Raw genomic sequence first — 23,268 nt, forward strand, 5'->3', positions numbered from 1 at the left:
TCAGAGTTCCTACCCTCATAATTTGTCTATTCTGGCCTTCCTATGACTTACATGTGAAAATCTGTTTTTCAATATGAGATTGTGTGTATGAATCCTAGAGATTAAGATTTAAATAACACCAGGAATTATCAATCAGTCGAATGCATGTAAGATATGCAATGAAGGAACCTATTTAACATCCACTTTGAGTATAAAGTGATGAAAGTGATTTAATTATATCTATGAAGACATATAAACAAAGATTGTTTCTGGAAGAGAACATAGTAATTTCATACCATAAAGTAGAATTTTGTGTAACAAAGGGCATAATTCTCAAATAATTTGTAGCTTAAATCTGAACAAACCCCGCAAATACTAGGATTAATTCAAAGGATTAGAATATATTGTTTCTGAGGCCATTGAAAAATTGAAAACTCTCAGTGAGATAGGCAGAAGGTTCACCAAGACATCACAGTGCATGAATTCCATGTTTCAGGATTATTCTAGTACTTATCTTTTTGCTACAAACCCTCATTTTTGTATTTTGTCATTTGTACTGCTTTTACAAAAGTAATTTTGCAAAAATGAATATAATTTTTTCTTTAATATGATTACTCCAGTCAACTCTTGTACTGAATTTTATGGACATATACATTTGTCCGGTTTTTAAGGGACATGTGTTTGTATCACGAAGCAGAGTATTTTATAATCTAGTTACCATTAAAAGAACCTGTCCTCTATGCACCAAAACATGTAAGTCACTGGAGAACTCAAGAAAATAATTTGGTGCCTATCATTTACCAGTGAGGCTATAAGTAAGCTGGGCATATATTGTTTAAATCCACCCCTTTAATAACTGGGAATATAACCAAGGCTCTGCCTATATTCCAGATCAGTGGCCTTTGGAAGAACAGTAAATCTAATTTTTCTCTATCTAAAGGAGAAAGAGTAGGTGCCTTTGAAAATGGCACTGATTTTTTAAAAATATTTCTTTCATTTCTTTAGATTGTTATATGATTAAATCATTTTCCTTTAAAGTTTCCTAATTCTAAACCCTTCCTTTTGTACTCATTCTCACTATCTTTAAAATTCATGGCTTCTTTTTTTTTTCATTATTTGTCTTTATATATGTATTTATAAATGCATAAATACATGTATAAATATGTAAATAAAACTTGCTCAGTCTTTATAGCTTTACAGCTTTTTCTTTTAAATAGCTGTATACTTTGCTTGAAATAGCATCCCACAAGAAGAGTTTGCATATTTCCAATTACACCAAGAGATATAGACCAAAGTAGTGGCCAGTTGCAGTGCTTCTGAGTTTTGAAAATTGTGAGTAAAACGTTCAATTGACTGATGATCCCCATAGGTAAGAAGAAAAAATGTGGGAAAAATATGATTGCAAATATGGTTCAGTTACAGTTATGGCATTACTCACTGAGGTCACAGTAAAAAAAAATGATAAATAAAGAAATGTATCACCTGTCAAAATATGGTTAGCCTCTAAACAGAATTATACCCAGGACACATGTGCATCTCAAGTCTAAGTGCAGGGCTTTTCTGCACTCACCATTGCCCTGTTGATAAAAGTCAGAGGATGAGTTACAATGCTAATGTCTGTGAATATTCTGTCCTTATAATATTTATTCCTAAAGACATTTTCAAAGCTGATTGTGTAGTATTTGTATAGTCAGTTATAGCCACAAATTACCCGCTTAAATGAATATGAAATTCTTGCATAGTCATTGATTGATTCTAGGACAGCAATAAGAATACATGGTCATCAATGGACAAGAATGCACGAGAGTATTCAAAACGTTTAGATGTTTTTCTAATACAGTTTTTAAAAAACGTAGCATGAGCTTATCAAATGAATTAATGATTACAGAGGTGCTGCAATATTCATACACAAGGACAGAGCTGTTCATGCCAGCAGAGATCTCACCCTAAAGAATATGATTAACAAGTTTTAGAAGGTATTGAATATAAATGTATTTACATATTATTACTGCATCATCATGTTTTATAAGCAAACTTTTAATTGATTGAAAATTTTATAATTTAATTTTTTAATTACATAAATTTATGTTTATATATGTATTTGTACTTTTGAAAAACTCACACTGACTATTTTACAATATAAATTGGAAAACAAATGAAGTTAAATATCAGACAATATCAATAGAAACATAAAATTAGACATTGAGGGTAAGTCAATATTTAAACTCTACCACCACCAACAATAGCACAAAGTAAAAGAGACAAAACTGAAAATTAGATATTCCTACTTAAAATCTATATCACGATGAACACCAGAGCTGCTCTGACAAAGAGTGGGATTTGTCATAACAAAGTGAAGTCTGAGTTCCCCTAAAATCAGAACTCTGAACACTGAACCTGTGCCAGGATGGAAAACAAATGGAGGATAAAGAAGATATAATTTTTTAAAACTTTATTGAAATTTGTAAAGAAATTAGGCCTAAATGATTTAAAAGTACAGTCTCATTTAATTAGAATGGAATAATACATACTATATACAAATTAACATTCTCATATATTGAATGTTTAAAATTTACATAGATGTGCAAATATCTCTAAGGTACTATATAAATATAATATTAAATAATAAAAATCATACTCTCACTTACCATATGTGATGTAAGAGTTAAAAATATTTAAGGTAAATGTATAAGCATTATGTATATAATTATTTTGTCTATAAGATCCAGAGGATTGAAGATATATAACCCACAGATTAGAACATAATATTCTAAGCTGTTTGAGTATAACGCAAGACTTGGATAACTAACAATGAGTTTCAGTAAGTGTTCTGGAAATATCAGAAAATGTCAAAATCTCAAAATGGACCCTTAGTTAGCACTTCCGTACTTACGGCTTAACAAAACTGGAAAGAACAACACATCATCTGCTGCAGAAGACTTGGATTCCACAAATCTTTAAGGACTTGTTATTTGGAACAGGTTTGCTGATGGTAGGCTCTGCTCTGCTGAGGAGAGAGTCTGTAGGTACTTGTATGGCTGTCTCAGTTATCCACAGTTCAGTCATTAGCATCTTCTCCTCTCAGGAGACTGAAACTAATCAATGAATTGCCAGGCCTCCTGATATCTTTTCAGTGGATACCTCTCTGTTCACCAATTAAGATATTAAAGAGTGTCCTTCACAAGTAATACTCATTAAAAATAACTGCGTGTTCTCTAAATTCAACTGTCCTGTTATAATGATGAATAAAGGCCATGAATGAAGCAGCAGGAGTTGAGTAAAAAAAAAAACAAAAAACAAAACAAAACAAAACCAACCAAACAAACAAAAAAACCGTCATGTGGAAAATGGTTAAAATGTTCTGCAAACAAAACAACTTAAATTCAAGACGTTCATGAAAAATGGCTGCAGCTTTAAAAATTTTCCCTACATAAGTTTCATTCTGAATTGGACATTGAATAAAGCCATTTCATCTACATAATCTAAAATCTTAAATATTACCTCTTTTGAGAAATGTGATATGATATAAAATAATATTTTAGTGATATTCAATGCATTATAGTTAGGTTACCATAATATTGTGCAATATCAAAAACATGCAATATCAAAAACATTTTGTGTCCCTGGTCACCAAATCAAATGTACCTTTCCATTCTGTTTCACATTTACTATTATAATTGGTAAATGACAAGAAAACATGTTTTAAATTGTAAGAATTCATGAAGTAGCTCATAAATTAAAATGTATACAAAAATATAGTCACACATTTGGAAAAATTGTAGGAAACAAAAAAAACTAATTCATTAACCAAATATATTTTAATCTTTACTGCTTTGGAAAATATTTTTTAATTCAAATATTTTAGCTTTTAAAATATCTAAAGAAGAGTATTTGACTCAGTTGGTAAAATGTTTGCCATGCAACGAAGAAGATTCTAGTCCAATTCCCAGAACCTATGTTAGAAAAATAGCCAGTCAAGGTGGCACACATTTTTAATCCCAAAGGCAAAGACTAATAGATTGTGTGGGCTGTAGGGACACTGGCCATGGAGTCTAGCATACTCTGTAAGTTCCATGGTGCTGAGAGATACTTGTATTTAGATTTGCCTATGGAGCAGTACCTGAGGTTTCCACCTGGCCTTTACATGCCTGCACATACATGTAAAGAAAACACACCCCCAACATACATATGTTTACAGAAATGTAAAGGTATAACAATGTCAGACATTATTATAAATATTTTTCTGCCTTTCCAGACTTGACTGAACTCTGTTAACTCTCTGTTTACTGTGTTATTCTGGAATGTGTGTTTTTTAATCCTATGTAATCAGTTATATTGGTGATGGACAATTTATCCTTGTTTTTTTTTTTTTAAATGTATCAATTAATTGATGTTCCTGTAAGTCTAAGTCAAAAGAATCACAGACAATACACTTTCTGAATGCGATAAAGAAGGTAAAAGTTGAAACCATATCCAAACTTTAGTTCCAGATAATCAAGTTGTTGAAGTACCTGAAATAGAGATCCTGAAAACCCAGACCTAAAGGTCTTTTTTCTCCGTGACTCCAGGACACAGTAGAAGAACACTGGATATGAACTGTGTTTAGACTCCAGAATACAGCCAATCAGTATCATGTACCCTTCCTGTGACACCAGTAACTGTGTCCTTATGACTTTATTAACAACAATTAAAAGAACAACTTTGAAGTGAGTAGATGTATGTTACATCTGTTGGAGAATGAGGCTAGTAAAGAAATTTTTTCAGGACAGGGTTTCTCTGTGTAGCCTTGGCTGTCCTGGACTCACTTTGTAGACCAGGCTGGCCTCAAACTCACCTGCCCCTGCCTCCCAAGTGCTGGGATTAAAGGCATGTACCACCACCCCTGACTAGTAAAATTTCTTTTAAAAAATCTTTTTGAGGTGATTGTAAGGATAAATATTATACAACTGTGAGTGCTTCTTGATTAATATTTATTTAATTTTGTTGTGTATTTATGTGTCAAATGGTTCTAGAAATGTGAAATCAGTCCTTCAAATCCTTCATATTAATTCACAATTCTTAGTGTTTTAGTTGGCCCAATGATTGTATAAGCCATTTTTCTTTGTTGGGAATTGTATGTGTTAATTTATCTCCAAAGTACATCTATTTTGTGAACAAAGAATGGGTGTGAGATATAGGAAAGCACTCCAAGGCTGCGGTAATCTCCCTCTAGTATGTATGTCACAAAATTAGAGCTGATGTCAGAAGTAGGGATAAAGAAGCCACTCAGGTGCTTCTGAAGCTAGAAAAATGGAATTATTAAATTACCTCATATGGTTACTCCTCTTATCATACATAGGAATTCTGCAAACTACAATGAGCAAATAGTTTACACATTATAAATATAATTTAGGTGGCTGATCATGATGAGTATAGTAGTATACATTAAGGAAAATTATTTGTTGATTGGCCATTAATTTTTGAGACCAGATCTCACCATATAGAGCTAAGGGGCTTGGAATGCAGATATCTGCCTCTGCCTTCTGAGCACTAGGATAGAGTCACAAACCTCTCTGCCCAGCTTACCTCAAAAGTTTCCATCGTCCTTCAGCTCTCCTTTTGATGCATAGGATAGTAATAATAGTCATGTATATATATATATATATATATATATATATATATATATATATATATATATATATATGTTGAATTTTCAATATTCTACCAGGTTGCCAGTCTCCTGCAGCCTGTCTATGGCCAGACTGGAAAGCTATCTCTGGCAAAAGCTCCACTTCACAGGGAGTGCTTCTCTGGTGACCTCATATGGCTGTAGCCATAGCCAATGATGAGGTGCTGAATGATATCCATAATGATTAGTAATAATAATTGAATGAGCATCAGAAATAAAACATCTCAGAACCTGATGGCTTTACTGTAGAATTCAAACAATAATCTAAACTGTATACACATACACACACACACACACACACACACACACACACACACATATATATATATATATATATATATATATATATAAGAAATGAGACAACTATTCTTAATTATTATTAACTTATTATATAGGTTCTTCCCTGCTTGATGTCAAAACTGGAGAGCAATGCAACAATTACAAAAAATGCCCTACAGTTTGTTACCCATGATAAACATAGATGAAGTGACATAATATCTAAACATATTAGCAGATTAAATTTAACAAAACATTAGAAAGATCGTTCACCATGATAACACAACACATATTTTAAAGTTACATTATGGAAATCAGTAAATGAGTATATACTGATTAAGAGCCAGTGATCATTGCAATAGATCTTTAAAAGAAAAAAAAAGGCAGTTTAAAATTTTCAAAACCTCCCATCTTCTTCTCCTCCATTTCTCTTCAGAAAAGGGGTGTGTGTGGAGGAGTAGGTCTAGCAGGAAAGGAGTGAGGACAGACTGGGTTCAGGAAGAAAAAAGAAAAAGGAAATATATTTATATATAAATTACTATACAGAATAAGACCTTCAAAACAAAAAAATTCAACATTCTTTCAAAATAAAACTTTTCAATACATGAGACATGCAACAGTTTTAAATCAGCTGCTGGTTGATGCAGAAGCTGATATGCATCTTGAGAAGAACCCTGGGTCTGTGAATTACCAGGATTTCTGATAGAGTGGGGTATGAAAGAAGGCTGACTTAGAGGCAATGCTGGATACCTGTATCAGGCTGAGATATTCTGAGGCAAAGACAATGTTTCTTCTACCTGGATAATGAGGATGTTGAACATGCACCAAGACAATGAGGACCAGACCAAAAACAAACAAACAAACAAATAAAAACAAACAGAAAAAGAAAATTGATAACAAAGCAAAAAGCCAAACCAAACCAAACCAAAAATCAAACAAACAAAACCCACCAAGTCTATCCTGGATTAATACTGAATTTAGTGACCCTAGAGTAGTGCAGGGTTCTCTACCAGGCAGTGAAATTCATTGTGAAGTGACATTGAAAGTTTTGAAAGAAGAAATGTTCTTTTTAGCATTTCCTTACACTACACAGTGATCCTATATTACATTTGTATTTATTTACCCATCTGTCTGTACCCATAAACTATCACTTACGGAAACTACTCTTGGTTATTACCTTGTCATATATGGAATAAGGAAAACTGAATTGAAAATTTATCTTCATCAAATAGGCTTGTGGGCCTGGCTGTGTGGGTATTTTCATGATTTCTAATTCAGGTACATAAGAAAGGTGCCTGAACACAATCTAGGGAGCAAGATGTAAGCAGTTGTTTCATATTGGTTTTGGTTACTGTTTTATCAGAGCAACAGAAAACAAGAACAGAAATTAGTTTAGACAAGCGAGATGTTGCTGTGATAGACAGGAACATGCGGTTTGAAAGGACTGTGAAAACTTTTGGTACATTGGGCAAGAAATGCCATCGAGTACTTAGAGCTTAGTGAACTGTTGTGGTAACCAGGAAGATAATGCTGAGAAAAGATTATACATGAGAGGTTTGTGCTGTGTGATCTTTCAAATGGAAGCAAGGATGCTATCACAGATGTTCCCATGTTATTTTTGGACTAATAATTGATGGAACTAAAACCTCTACTTAACTGAGATAATGTATTACGGGTAGCATTTCTTTATGGTTAGCACAAACAGTCTGTCGTCAGGGGCTAAGGAGGGAATTCATGGCTGCATATTTAGCATGTTGCTGAATTCAGTAAACTTTAATAGTCTCTTACATGGTACTGGATTAGGCAGCATGAAAACTATTGGATTTAAGGGGAAATTAAGATAATCTAAGGCTTGGAATTATGTGTTAGGATTGGAGTATCTAAAGGAAAGTCAGAAGAGGTGATTCAGCCTCAGTTGCAATGAAGGTCACAAGATACAGGAGATACCAGGAACATAAGCTATCTGCCAATGTAAACAGTAGGTGTGAATCTACTACAATGAATCTGCTACACAACATTTCTGGAAAAGTGGGTTTGCCCATGCCTTTTGCAGCCCAGAAAGCCTGGAAGGAGTCAAAAATGTCAGACATTGAGTCACAAGATTTGGAGTTACGCTGGTGGACTTTGGTTTGCTAAAGTATGATTATTTTTATATGCTTGTTCTCTTTAGAAACAGAAAACATGTAATTTAAAGCATATTTTGTAAGAGTCCACAGAGAAGAGACAGTGAATTTCTTACATGCTGAAACATTTGGTGACTGTGACACTTTGAAGATTATGATTTATACTGGGATATTAATGGAGCAATTATGGTTAAACAGTAATTATACTTGTGTCAAGTTGTCAAGGGGTAGATTTGTTATGACTTATCTTTATTATCAACTTGACAAGAACACAGAAAGGGAATCAACATCTGACTATCCTTTTGACATTTTTCTGGTGTATTTCATTGGTTACTCAGGAATGTAAGATGGCCCATCCTACTATATAAAGCCTATGTCTAGGCAGGTGTAACTATGCAGCATTAGAAAGTTAGCTGAATTCAAGACTGGGAAAAGATAATAAGCTGTGTCCTTCAGTGGTTTCTGCTTCAAGCTCCTTCTTGGAGATTTTTACCCTGACTTTCCCAATAAAGGAATTTATGCTGTAAAATGAAATAAACCTTTGCAGTCTTATGTTGCTTTGGTTGTGGCATTTTTCAAAGTAACAGAATCCAATTTAGAACAATACTCTAAGATCACTGTCTCATTTTATTTTTTCTTGTAACGTGATACAAACTAAGATGACCACTGGGTATGGGGGCTGTATAGATTAATAAAACTGAAATAAATAAGTAGAACAGAAAATTTTAGAAATGGATTTAGAATTATGCAATGTGATGTTGCCTCATTGTCACAACTTCTTTTATAGAACTGCACATTACATTATTGTTTAAATTAAAGTTTTCTTACTTCTTCTTGTTAACGCCTGTCTTCCTCTGAGAACATTTGTTTTTCTAAATTTAGAATTTAGAGTTTGATACCAAGTAATGGTTTAATGATCAGAATCATTAGTGTACTGTCACATTCAGTAAAGTTTATAACTTTTCCAGGTTCTGAAATTTCTGGTGTCATTTATGAAGTTGCATCAGGGAATTGAATATTATCACTTTAACATGCTGTACATAATATTGTCAGCCATAGTAGAAGTAGAGCAATAATTTAGTCAGCAAAGTATTTACCGTACAAACATGAGAAACTTAATGTTCTCACAGAAAATATGAGCATGATGGCTTGAACCTGTAATCATAGAATTAAAATGATGGAGAAATGAGCGTCCTTGGGGATTGCTGGTCACCCTGTGTCATTGACTTTGGAGACCTCAACTTCCCAGTGAGATAAAATTAAGGTCAGGTCTAACTGAAAGGGACAAACAATGTCAGTCCTTGGTCTGTATATACGTATGCACACATGTCAATAGGCACCTGTATAAACACACACATACACACACACACACACACACACACACACACACACACACTCAAACTCACATAAAATTGAAGTTTGTAGGTAACAAATATGTAAATGCAGTCTATCATATTTAATTTACAACTACGATTTATATCTCACCAATTTTCTCTTCATTTTGTACACTTGACAGCTGAAACACGGTCAAAACATAATAATAGTGAAAACACACACCTCACTGCTCCAGTGTGTAAGGTTTTAAAGTGAGTGTCAATGTTGACCAATGATGTAAGATATTAAATATTCAAATTAATTATTGAAAATTTCATCCATTTACCATTTATCTTTTCAGGTAAATTACACAAATGGTAAATTCAGTGCTATTGGATTTTTTTTTTTAAAGAAAAACCTTTTAAAAAAAAAGCTGAGTTTACCAAACCAACAGCAGATATTTTCTGGAGTGGACACTTGTGTTTGCCATTACTATGTAATAGACTAGTAGAATCTGTAGTCAGATAATTTTACAGAGTAGGAAAAAGTACCTTCTATTCTTAATAGATGAAAAACTATTATTTCGTCGAACTATTGTTATTTCGTCTACTTAAAATTACATGACTCTAGATGAGAGAAGCATGGGAGAATAGCAAAATAGAAGGATCCTGAGGGCCCTAGAAGCCTACAAGTAGAACATTATGATAAGCAGATTTGGGCCCAGGGGTCCCGCTCAAACTAAGGCACCAGCCAAGAACAATGCAGGCGGTAAGTTTTAAACCCGTACCCAGATCTAGCCAATGGACAGAACATTCTCCACAGTTGAGTGGAGAGTGGGGTCTGACTTTCACACGTACTCTGGTGCCTCATATTTGACCACGTCCCTTGGAGGAAGAGACCTGGTGGCACTCAGAGGAAGGACAGCAGGTTACCAAGAAGAGACTTGATACCCTATGATCATATACAGGAGGAGGTAATCCCCCTCAGGAACAGTCATAGGGGAGGGGAAAATGGGAGGGAGGGAAGAATGGGAGGATACAAGGGATGGGATAACCACTGAGATGTAACAAGAATAAATTAATAAAAATAAGAAAAAATATAATTACATGACTTCGTGCACAGAAAATTCTAAAGACTATGACAAAGATTGTTGTAATAAGTCCAGTAGAGTTTCAAGACACATAGTCAGTATTAAAACTAAGCAGTATTTATAGATTTGGTAAAAGAAGTGAAGAAAAATGTCTTAGTATATATAGCTAAGTAATTATGTCAGATAGAGCCAATATTTATTGAAGTCATAAAATGTTGATGAAAGTAATTGATGCTATACATAAATGGAGATGCATCTTATTAAATTGATAAATATTTATTAATGCCTGTGTACCTGATGTACATAAAATGGTAAATTTATAATATAAAATTAAAGTAATTATGGACTTTTCAAAATAATGGAAGATATATCTTTAAAGCCAGCCAGGAATTGGCACTTATAAATAACTTGAATTCTCATTTATTTGAAGATCCGCTTTCTTTCAGATATTTTCTTGAGTGCATTTTTCACATCCTTGTTTCTGAAGCTGTAAATAATTGGATTCAGCATTGGAAAGACAACAGTGTAAAACAGAGCGACTATCTTATCGGTGTTGGGGGAGTAGCTGGTGGTAGGGCGCAAGTACATAAACAGGAGCGTTCCGTAAAACAACACCACAGCCATGAGATGGGATGCACACGTGGAGAAGGTTTTGCTCCTGCCTCCGGAGGACTTGATGCTCAAAACCGTTATAAGGATGCAGAAGTAAGAAACAAGTATGACCAGAAAGGTGCTGGTCTGAATTGTGCCACATAAGGCGAAGAGCAGAAGCTCATTAATATGAGTATCTGCACATGATAAAGCAAGCAGAGGTGGGATATCACAAAAAAAGTGGTTGACAACATTGGAGCCACAGTACGGAAGAGTAAATGTGAGGGACACATGCACCAGCGAGGTCAAACTTCCGCTAAAATACGCCAACACAACGAGGCTGAAGCAGACCCTTCGAGACACCAGTGTAGAGTAAAGCAGCGGGTTACAAATTGCTGCATAGCGGTCATAAGCCATTGCAGCCAGGATAAGGCACTCCGTGTCGGCAAAGCATGCAAAGAAGAACATCTGTATAGCACATCCATAGAAAGAAATGCTCTTCTTGGAGACTAAGAAGTCTACCAGCATTTTTGGAGCAATGGCTGTAGAATAGCTGAGATCTAAGAAAGAGAGATTGCTAAGAAAGTGGTACATGGGAGTTTGAAGGCTTAAATCAATACTAACTAGGATAATTAAGCCCATATTTCCCACCACGGTTAATGTATACACCACAAGAAACAACAAGAACAGCATGAATCTTAATGGCGGATAATCTGTGAATCCGATAAATATAAACTCTGCTGGCCTCGTATAGTTTGCATGCTGCATCTTCTTGAGCTTCTTGATTTTCTCATTTATAGTTGATGCTGTCCAATAATAAGACGATACCTGGGTGAAACAAGGTCTTTGTTTTCTCTTCTAAGGAAACAAGTAGACATCTTAAATAGGGTAGATAAAATGTTTAAATATATATCATTATACATCATTATTTCCTCTTTAATAATAATGTTACCTACTCCATTTTTTAAAGTTACAATCATAGCTAAAGAGATCAAGTATGTTGTATAACTATAAAAAGTATTTAAAACCTATAAGTTTGCCTAGAGCATGCTGCTATAATTTCATAAATCAAGCAACATTTATCAGAAAATATTTATTGATTTCTATTGGAAAAAACAAAACAAGTAAATAGGCAAGAAAAAATTAATAACTGCACTAATGTCACTAAGTACAAATAAAGTATAATAATTTTACTATAAATATTATAACAATAAACAACAGTACATGGAGTAAATTTCATTCTTTGATTCATGATCATTCTTATTTCTAGGAAATAGACCTGGGGTACAGTTTCATACAATACCTGTTTACCCGTTGTACCTGACAGTGATGATGTTATTGGTGGTCAGAAGCAATAGATAACTAGTATAGATTATGAAGTATGGAGAGTAAACAGCATATTCACATGCCTCATTTTATTTAGATTTCTTGATTATTATATTACATGTTAATTTTTTTACAGATGGGACTGATACAAAAAACAGAATTAATTTATATGAGTTAATATATTGAATGTTTCTTGTCTTTTTATTCAAAATACTGCAATGCCTCTGATCTTGAAAATATTTTAAGCTGATGATTATTTTTTGTTGTTATTTTTTCAGTTATAAATCCTTTTTATTATTTTTTATTTTTCATATATATATATATATATACTATTGCACATATATACAATAAACTACATACAGCAAGAAGAACTGTGAAACAATCAGGAATTATATAAATGTTACATTCATAGTGTTTTGGCTATTTGTATTTGGCAACCTTGAAGAAAACATCTTTCCTAACTTGGTGAGTCTAAAATTCTGAATGTGAATCAATATCTATCATATCTCATCTCTGTCAATTTAATACATCTGTCTAGACCTAAAAAAAAATCTTAACACATAAACAACTAACTTAATTGTAAAACTAAACTATCTGGTCTTCAATGCCATCAGAGGATTGAAAAGGAGTAAAATTAATTATCTGAGTAGACAGGATGTGCAGGCTAGATAATTTAGGTTAGGTTTTAAATTTAAAGAATATCAGTTACAGTCAAAGAAGCTTAGAAACAGCCTAAACTATATCTTCACTTCTTTAGATTAACTATCTGAATCCTTGAAAACAATCATCTAAAAAGTAACATGTTCACTAATAGTTTCAAGTGTTGTCACCCTGTCTCTTCCTTCAAAAACATGCTGTAGGAGAACAGATGTATATTCATTCTTCATTATATGATTTTATTACTCTCACTTCCATAATAACCATTAAGTCAGATAGTGAAATGCCAAGCCCTCCTACCTGATATTTATAACCAGTACAAAACAATTGACCACACAAGAGTAGATGGACACAGAAAAATCTCAATAAGGAGCTTCTTATAATATTTGTCAACAATTTAACAAAAGGTTCAAGAGTATATCAAATAATTAATAAATTCTTGTTCCATAAAAAACAATGAAGGAGATTTCTCTACTATTAGTTCTAAAGTTATAAAACATCAAAGTCAGTTTCCTTCTCTTGGCAGTAAGTATATAACAGATGGTGCAGTGTTTTTGTGTAACTGGCATAGTGGCCCTCATGTTCCCTTAGCCAACATGAAGGCTGACATTCATACGGAGTCAATAGATAGGCATGTTATTTAAAGACCAAACATTAGATTTATAACATTTACCTTAGATCTTTTGATGCTATGTCAGGGGTTAAAACACTTACCTCAGCACCATCTAAGAGTCTCAACAGTGGAAACTATTTTGTTTTGGAGACAACATTCCTCCCCAGGTTTTGAATCTAAGCCCTGTCATAGACCACTATTTATCGTGTAGTCTATGACAAGAGGGACATTATCCCAGAGAAATAATTGCGAGCCCCTGTGGACAGCTGTGTAGGCAATTATTCTTTGCAGAGGGGTAACTTAGATGAGTTCTTTTCAATGAAATAAAATGAACGGAGCTAACATTGTTGATTGTTGTGTAAGAATTACCATTACATTTGTTTTCATCTCAAGGAGATATTTTATTACAAACTCTAACAGCAGAACAACTTGGGTTTTTTTCTTATGCTTCTATAGTTTCTGTGAATACTCACTGTGAATTCAGTTACTGCAAGAAACTTTGAAGAATGCAGTTGTAGGTGGAAAATAAAAAGTACAGGCTCAATGATATTTAGAAAGTTGTTGTCTAGGGGACTTCATGCTTTTCTCTGTTAGTTGTAAATTTCAATTAGAAAAAAAGTTTTGAGTACAGCAAGCAGCAGCAGAGAAAAAGCTCAGACACAACAGACAGAATCAACTTATAAAATTACTCTTAGGTTAGTTCAATTTTTTTCAGTTTTTAGGCTCTGATTTTAAAGTGCTTGTGTTTTCAACAGGAGGGACTTAACTTTCCACTTCAGAGGGTAATCAAGGGCAGAAGCAATAGATTGGATGTTTGGAAGTCTCCTGGACAATCCTGGATCACATCTCAACAGAGGGTTGCTAAAGCATTTTATTGGTGCTTTTATTAGGTAGTCTTTGGACCTTGGAGGGAGTACCATCTGTCCAGAAAAAAAAAGTTCACCTGAACAGACCCTCTCTGTGAAGGTAAGGAGGGGCACAGCCAACAGCTCTACTCATCTGTGACACCTATAAGCCACATAACTGACCAGCATGGCGTAAACACCTTAAGTGTGCAGTAGTGGCATACACACCTTGGTGGTAACCAACCTCTCTAATTGGACTAAGTGCTTGTTCAACAAGAGGGATACTAGACCTGTTACTAATCAACTACACAGTGATAGTGAAGTCATGGTCATTGGAAGAGAATTTACAACCTCTAATCTCTTAAACCAGCATACTCCCTCATAGCAATCTACAAATATTTATCCTTATCCCCAAAGAAAGCACAGACTGGTGTGGCCCAGCATCAAAGAATATATATATACAAAACATTCTGTCACCTCAGGCCCTGGGAGCATCACAGAAGTAAGGATAGAAGGAGTGTGAAAAACATACGGTTGGAAAGTTTGCTCACAGAATGTTTCACTAGCATGTGATTTCAAATATGAACTGAACAAGAATGACTCCCAGACAAACACAACAAACTGGTCAAAGAAAGCGTCAAGCCTACAGAAAGGACTGAGTAAAGGCAGCTGTGTCCACAGATAGGAGTAAAGGGGGTGTATGGGGAGGTTGCTGGGAGGAAAGGAAAGGAGGAAATTATATAATTTTATTATAATCTCAAAAAATAAAGATAAAAAGGTTTGGTGGGCTGGAGTGGGTGTCTTCTTTTTTCTTTCCCTAATATGAGATTAGTCAGTTTAGGGGGAAAAAGCAGACCTGACAGGCCCAGGATTTGGGATAAGTGTATAGTGGTCTGGGTTTAAGATTGCCCATCATACTTGACTGGTGTGGTAGCAAGCCCGCCTACCATTGTCAGGGAGTAATGGGAAAAACCCTGTCCAGCCCTTTACTCAAGCCACAAGGTTCGGGAAGAAGGGGAGGAGGCCATTTTGTTACATACCTGCACCTTGTCCCCCATATGTACACCTGTTAGGGATTTGTGTAAACACTAATCTTTCAGGACTATTGCCTAGAACTGTAGCTTTGGTATGTTTCTCAATTATCTTGATGACCAGAAAGCTATTACTTCAAAATTTAGATACTGGAGTAACTAATGATAAAAACACTTGTAAATGTTATTTTATTATTTTGTAAAAGGAGAATTTGAGCTCTTTGTTTCATCTAACTTACAAAACTTTAAAATCTGAGCAATAATTGCCTACTTCACCTTGTCCACATGAGTAAGTAAAATCTTCAGTGAATGGTGTTGATTTATAATTGTTTGCTTTGTTTAACAATTATAACAGTCTTTTCCCATATTTTAAATGGCAAGAGTAATTTTTAAATCCCTTAAATGTTGTAGGTAGTTTATTTTATATATGTGGAACAATATAAATATATATGTAAAAATATTTAATAAAAATATGTATTTAAATATGTATTTTAAAAATCCCAAAACATGATCTGATGTCTATCTGTAAGAAGGGCTTCTTTTTCTTTTCTTTCCTTTTTTTCTTTTTTCTTTTGTTTCGTTTTTTTGTTTGTTTGTTTGTTTTGTTTTGTTTTTGGTTGGTTAATTTTTTGTTTTGGTTTGTTTTGGTTTGTTTTCTCTGTATAGCAATGTCTGTCCTAGACTCACTTTGTAGACCAGGATGGCCTCAGACTCACAGAGATCCTTCTGCCTCTGCCTCCCTGAGTACAGAGAAGACTTCTCCATTAATACACAATGATCTATGTATGTATATAAAAGACCAGGAATCTGAAGTTAGGGAACAGTGAGTGTGAAAAATTAAGAGGCAAAAAAGTGCCAAAGAGATTTCACAAAAGAAAGTGTCCAGGAACTGCCATGTCCTGCCACATGAAGAGCCCTAGGGCACACGGAGCTAAACATCCCTCCCTGGTGTTAGCTTTAACTACACAGTTTCAACATAAAATGTGATTCTAATGTAAGTATAACTCTTCTTCATTTTCACCAGAAGTGAAAATTGATACATATAAAATATCTGATTTATTCTCTTCCTGATTTTGAGCCGATTTGTATGTCTGCTTATAACAACTTCATCAGCAGAGGCCAGAAAATTAGGCCAGGCCTGTTTCTCAAGAGATAAAATGCTTGTGATGGAATGTGATGGCATGTTTATTATTTCAGACTTTGTAGAAACAGCTAAATATGTAGTACATATCTATAATCCCAGTACTCCTATGTCAAAATAGGGAGTAGGAAAAAGAAAATTCCAGGAAGTCAAAGGGCCAGCTATACTGTAATATGCTATGCAGTGGGACAATACAAAAAAAATCAAATGAAAAGATCCTGTGTATACAAAGTAGAATGTAAGAAAAGATGAGAATTTTTGAAATTGTCCTCTGACATCCTCTTACAAACCATGGTATGTATGCTGCATGTACACACACACACACACACACACACACACACACACACACACACACACACAGGGACACACACACAGGGACACACACACACACACACACAGGGACACACACACATATAAATGCATATTATAAGACAATATCTGGTGGTGCAGGTAGCTTATAATCTGCACAGTTTTGTTTGTTAGTTTTGATATATTGTTGTGGTGGTTTTTATTGCCTTATTGACTCACTTTAAAAAAACTTGGATGGAGAAGCAAAAATATTCAGTATTTGTTTTCACATTTGTTCATGTGAGATTTTTTTCTTTTCTTAAAAAATGTTACTATAATTTGTTCACACACTGCATCCTGATTTTTATCCCCTTGCTCTTATGTTCCCATTCCTATCTCTCCCTCTTCTGTCCTATTCCTCTACCCTAGACCTCTGGAGGAAGGGCAGTGGCTTCTGCCCCACTGTTGGGCTGCAGCCTATCAGGTCTCATCAGGATAGCCTGCAGTCTCTCCCTCTGTTCAGATGTAGTGAATTGACAGCTGATTCTTCAAGTAGGGGGAGGGGAGGGAACTGCTGCAGAACCTCCGACATGCACCCTAGTGCCCATGTTTGATCATGTGAGACTTTTAGGAAAAACAGTAACAACATAATAACATTGATAGGGAGGCCCGGTGTCGGTGGCACTCAGAGAAAGGATAACAGGCTACCAAGAACAGACTTGATACCCTATGATCATATAGAGGGGGAGGAGGTCCCCCTCAGTCCCAGACATAGGAGAGGGAATAGGGTGAAAGCAGGAGGGAGGGAGAATGGGCAGATAGATACAAGGGATGGGATAACAATTGAGATGTAATATGAATAAATTAATTTTAAAAAGTAAAAAGAAAGAAAAGAATAACATAATAAAATAATTTCTCTATTACTATCCATTGAACACAACTTTCCATAAGATTAAAGACAGCACATTTAATGACAACTGTAAATATTTGCAGTCTATATACCATATCTGTATGTGTCAGTCTAGTCATCCTGGAGTGGATGCCTAGGATATTCTAACAGAAAATTTTAGTTATCATTTCCACATGTGATGCCCCAAAGGGCTTGTGTTATTGAATGACTGGTCTCCAGTTACTTTGAAAAGTCTAGAAACTTTAGTGGGTGGGCAATGGTACTAAGTCCTTTTTCTTAAGGCGTGCCTTTATAGCTTATATCTGGTCTACTGAATCTGCATTTATCACTGCATCTTGTTTTTCAACAGGTTATCAGCCTGCTTTACTGTAATACTCCTACTACTATGATGTTCCCCACAGGATCAGAAATACAAGAACAAAACTATGATCTGACGCCATAGAGATCATGAGCCAAATAAATAAATAAATAAATAAACAACCCACCCCGACATGGCTGGGTAAAATGTCCTCCTTTCGACCACAGACAGTCAAGCTCTGCCAAGACAGGGTAAGCAAGTCCTTGAAAGTTCCTGCCTCACAAATATGTCAGTCAGATATATTGGGTCAGAAGGCTGAAGATGATGCTCCAATGTTATACAGAGTTTGGGATGACTGTTCAGGCAGCAAATTGTCTTGTCATTTTCTCATTTTGGAAGCTGCTGACCTGCACTTCTTATCTACTCAGGTATTTAATTTTGTTCCTTCTCAAGTCTCTGATGAGGCTAAAGACCAGATAGTTTACTTTTACAATTAAGCTTTGTTGTTTATTGGTTAAGATGTTTAAGTCTAGATTGAGGTTTTTAAGTCGATAAAGTTGACATGTGATAGATATTGATTTCCATTCCAAATTTTAGATTCTCCAAAATAAGAAGGATATTTTCTTCAATGTTGCCAAACAAATATAGCCATAATACTATGAACGTAATATATATAATTCCTGATTGTTTCATTGTTCTTTTTGCTGTATGTAGTTTATTGTATATATGTGCAATAGTATAAATGTATATGTAAAAAAGATTAATAAAAAACAAAAAAGATAAAAATATTACAACTAACACACACATATACACATGCACATGCACACACAAAATAACTCACACCTCTAATTGATTTCTATCAGCTATTTGACCACAGCAACTAAAAATTAAACATGATAAATATTTTTTGAATCTTGTTGCTGCAAAATAAAAGTAAAACTCATTTATTATGTACTTTCAGTTTTTGACATTAGATAATTTTATATACAACTGAAGGAATTTCTGATCTCAGTTAATCCTCTTATAAGTTAACAACTTTGTGTTCTATTCTAGGAAGAATGGACTCTAGAAGTTACACTAAAAAGTGTTGTATACCTCAGTCCTTTTCAAATTTAAAGAGGAATGACATGCAAATAAATGCTTATCATTTAGACAGAGAGAAAGAGGTGTATATATATACATACATATATTCATTTGTATACACACATATACAGTGAGTTCTGTATATCCACCTGCCTCAAAGCAAAAAAAATTTTTAAATGCTGTAAATTCTCTTTAATTCTTAGTTGTACATGTGCATGAATTTCTGAGTGTAATTTATTTAGCCTTCTCTGAACCATTAGGTAGGGAATAAATGACACATTTAAAAAATAAAATCCTTTTGTCATAAATATTTAGGGAAAAAAGAGTTCAAGTGACTGAGTGATGACCTCTGAGCATTAAAACACACAAGCCAATAAGGTCTTCAAAAGCCTCAGAGACCCACAGAATACAGCATTTAAAGATGTTTTTATTACTCTAATGATTCTTTGACAATAAGACAAGTTAACTCCTGACAACACCCAGCCGACCTCAAAGAAGGTGATAAGCATCAAAGGACCTCCTTATGGAGTTGGCTTCAAATATGGCAAACAAGCCACTGGGCAAAATGTCCTCATTTTTGGCACAGACAGAATTCTGTCTGTAAAGGGCAAGCTCGAGGCAGGCAGAGTCGGTGGCTGAACTCTCTGAAGACAGGGTAAGAAAGTACTCAACAGATCCTGCCCCGTGAATAAAACTGGCAGAAGATGAGGCTTCAGCATTATAGAGAGTGTTGGGTGACTGTTCTGGCAGAAAACCGTCTCAGTCATTTTTCATTTTGGAAGCTGCCAACCTGCACTACCAGTTCACTCAGGCATTTAAGTTTTATTTCTTCTCAAGTTTCTGAGGGGGGTTGAATACCAGATAGTTAGTTATACAATCAAGTTTAATTGGTTAGGGGATAAGTTCTTTTTAGATCAAGATAAAGGATGTAAGTTAATAGAGATGAGATATAATAGTTACTGAATTTCATTCAGAAATTTAGATCCAATGAGACAGGAAAGATGTTTATTTCACGTATGACAAATGCAAATAGAAAAATCCCTAAGAATGTAACATTTATATAACTCATGATTGTTTCATGGTTCTCTCTCCTGTATGTACTTTGTTTTAGTCATGTGTAATAAAATAAATGTATATGCTAAAAAATACAAAAATTCACACAAACCACATTAAATATAACTCCTCTATTTGTGAAACCATTGGTATTTCTCTTTTTCTGTCTCCATGTTTTTGATGTTAATGCCTACATCTTTTGATTATTTAAATAAAGTAACTAAGTAGCTACCCAAAGGGTCTCATCAATCGCAATCTTTTGGTACAGTTTTTAAGATGAATTCAAAACTTATAAAAGCAACAATTACATATGAGGTAAGTATTATAAGTGATGACTACCCTGTGGGGAAATAATGACTGAAGCAATTCAGATATTTTCTTACTTTAAGTTAATGAAGCCCATTGAGAATTGTATAATCACCTCACCTTGAGGGTGGTAATGCAGACAGCATTAGAATGTTTCTTCACAATGCTCTTCTCTATTGAATCCCAGGAGAAATCAGAAGCCATCACAGATACATAATAAATCTGTGTGTTTTCATTCTTTTACATATAAAAAACTCAAACAGATATTTTATTCACAAAAATGACTGCAAGAAATACATCATTTCCTTACATTTTTAGTTCCATGCATTTTTTATTGACACAAAGGAACTTACGACAGTGAAATATAGAGATAGTGTACTGTAAAAGAATTTTTAAAAACTCAGATCTGTTCACTCATTTTGAAACTGTAAATATTTATTCAATACCTATTATTTATTTATGAGTAAAATTCAATTGACTATCAATAACCATAAAATCATATGTAATTAAACAGCATTCTAGAAAATTAAAATTAATAAAGCAGTAAAGAAAATATGAAATATATTTTATTAATATGTTCTGTGACTATAATTAATATTTTTAAGTAAGGGCCTAAATGTTTTGATAGTAAGGATTTGTCTATTTTTTTAAAATTATAACCATATAGACAATAAACACTGATACCAAAATGACATCTTTCTCTGGGTTGACTAGCCTGTGACCTGGTGGCAGATTAATTACATTAGACTACTTCCTCCTTGGGAAGGACAACATTTGACTTTACTGGAGTAGGTACTTATTCTGGTTATGGATTTACCTTTCCTGCATGGTTTCCACCAGTCTGAAACAGCTGACTTGATTAAAAGATGGAATAGCCTTTTGAACACTTACAGAGCCATTTCTATGGCAGCAATTTGGAGATCTGGACAGGATTTTCAAGAAGGCAGTATATGCATCTAAAATTCTGAATGTAAATCAATATCTATCATATCTTGTCATATTAACTTAAAACATCTATTAGACCTAAAAACATTTTAATCCCGAAACAACTAAACTTAATCCTAAAACTAAGCTATCTCATCTTCACCCTCATCAGAGACTTGAGGAGGAATAAAATTAATTACCTGGTTCTTCTTGCTGTAGGTAGTTTATTGCATATATATGTAATAGTATAAATGTATATGCAAAACAATTTAATAGAATAGTTTTAAACAGTTCATTTAAACAAAAAATAAATTATTAACCACCTTTGTTTTTTCTTTGGTTGGTGGTAAGGAAGTATTCTAATAATTTATGATAAGCGTTGAAATGTAATTACAGAAATATTTTGAAAGAGTAGTTTTATATACAATTTGCAGCAATATAACTTAGTCCAGCTACTATAGAAACTAGTATGGAAGTTCCTCAGAAATGCTAAAAAATTAAAATAAACTTTCCCTATGGCCCAGTTAAACCACTGCTGGGCATTTACCCAAAGGGCACAAAGTCATCATATCCCAGAAAAAATTGCCTAAAAATATTTACTCACCTATTCTGAATAACCGAATTAGGACCCTACCTAGGTGCCTATAAAACAGAGAAACAGATGAAGACTTCATGCATTTATACAACAGATTTTTGTCAGACATAAACTGAATTAAGTTTGTCATTTTTCAAGAAAATGTTATATTTTGGTATTTTCATAATAATTGAATAAAGTCAATCTCAGATGGACAAAAAATTATAACCATAAATGGAATACTTCATTTAGTAAAATCCAGGTATGTGGAAATCTGTGTCAAGAAAACTGGGCATGTATCATTATAAATAACTCAGTCAGTAACAAAGATACAGAACATTACATAGTGCTCTAAGTGATCTATAAAATTATTTCAACATATGCATTATTTTATTTATCTTTTTCTCCCTTTCTTTCTTTCTTTTTTTCTCATTCTTTTCTAAATATACTTGTTGAAGCACAAATCTTTCTTTCTTTTTTCTTTTTGTAGTGGAAGACCTATGTGGTGATATCCAAAATAGATTTATGAATTATTCACAACATTAACATCTCAGAGTTCTATGATTTTATATTTTGTATTATTTGCAGACAGGATTCACCTTTCTGTTGCATCCAATAAAATAATCATTAAGTTAAGGGTGCACATCACTTCTGGGTGAAAGGATGAAAATAGATATTTGGACCCAAGTATCAAGCAGATACATCCATTTTAGTATTCATATAAACACACCTTTGGGATTTGAGAGACAGCTGTTTGTTTGGTATCAGGCCTTAGTGGAAACTGAACATTTGACAGTAGGGCCACCAAGTAACCGTGTGATCTGACCTGGCCGTCATGAGTTGGGTGTTACTTAACCCATTCTGTCATTGAGTGGGACATACTCCTCACCAACCTATTATCAAATGGAGATGATATAGATGTGATCTAGTCTAAGAAGGTTCTGAAGGCAAAAGCAAGGTGCATAAAAATGTTTTCTAAGTATCTGTGGGTTCTTGTCCTGTTATAATACCATCTGCTGCTGAGCATGCATTTTTAGCCTCATTTGGTATGCTCTAATGATTGATAGGGCCTGATTTATTGATAGTAAACACATTATTCAGGCAGCAATCAAAAGTACACAGCTATACCATTACAACTCCATTCTGAGACAACCTTGAAAGACACTGTCAGGAAAAAA

At 34.2% G+C, this 23,268-nt stretch overlaps 1 protein-coding gene and 1 long non-coding RNA gene across 2 annotated transcripts in view; both read right to left on the bottom strand.

Moving 5' to 3' along the window:
* The window catches only part of LOC311606881, a 178,964-nt gene that overhangs the window by 106,010 nt on the left and 49,686 nt on the right, over positions 1-23,268 (bottom strand). The window lies entirely within an intron of this gene.
* Positions 10,871-11,809, bottom strand: LOC311606831 (olfactory receptor 5AS1-like; the record flags this gene model as incomplete). The annotated part of the gene is made up of 1 exon (XM_084798240.1): positions 10,871-11,809. One exon carries the CDS (start codon positions 11,807-11,809, stop codon positions 10,871-10,873), a length of 939 nt encoding a protein of 312 aa, XP_084654366.1.

The sequence above is a fragment of the Acomys minous genome (assembly GCF_964271855.1).
Source record: "Acomys minous genome assembly, chromosome: 10".
Classification (NCBI taxonomy): Eukaryota; Metazoa; Chordata; class Mammalia; order Rodentia; family Muridae; genus Acomys; species Acomys minous.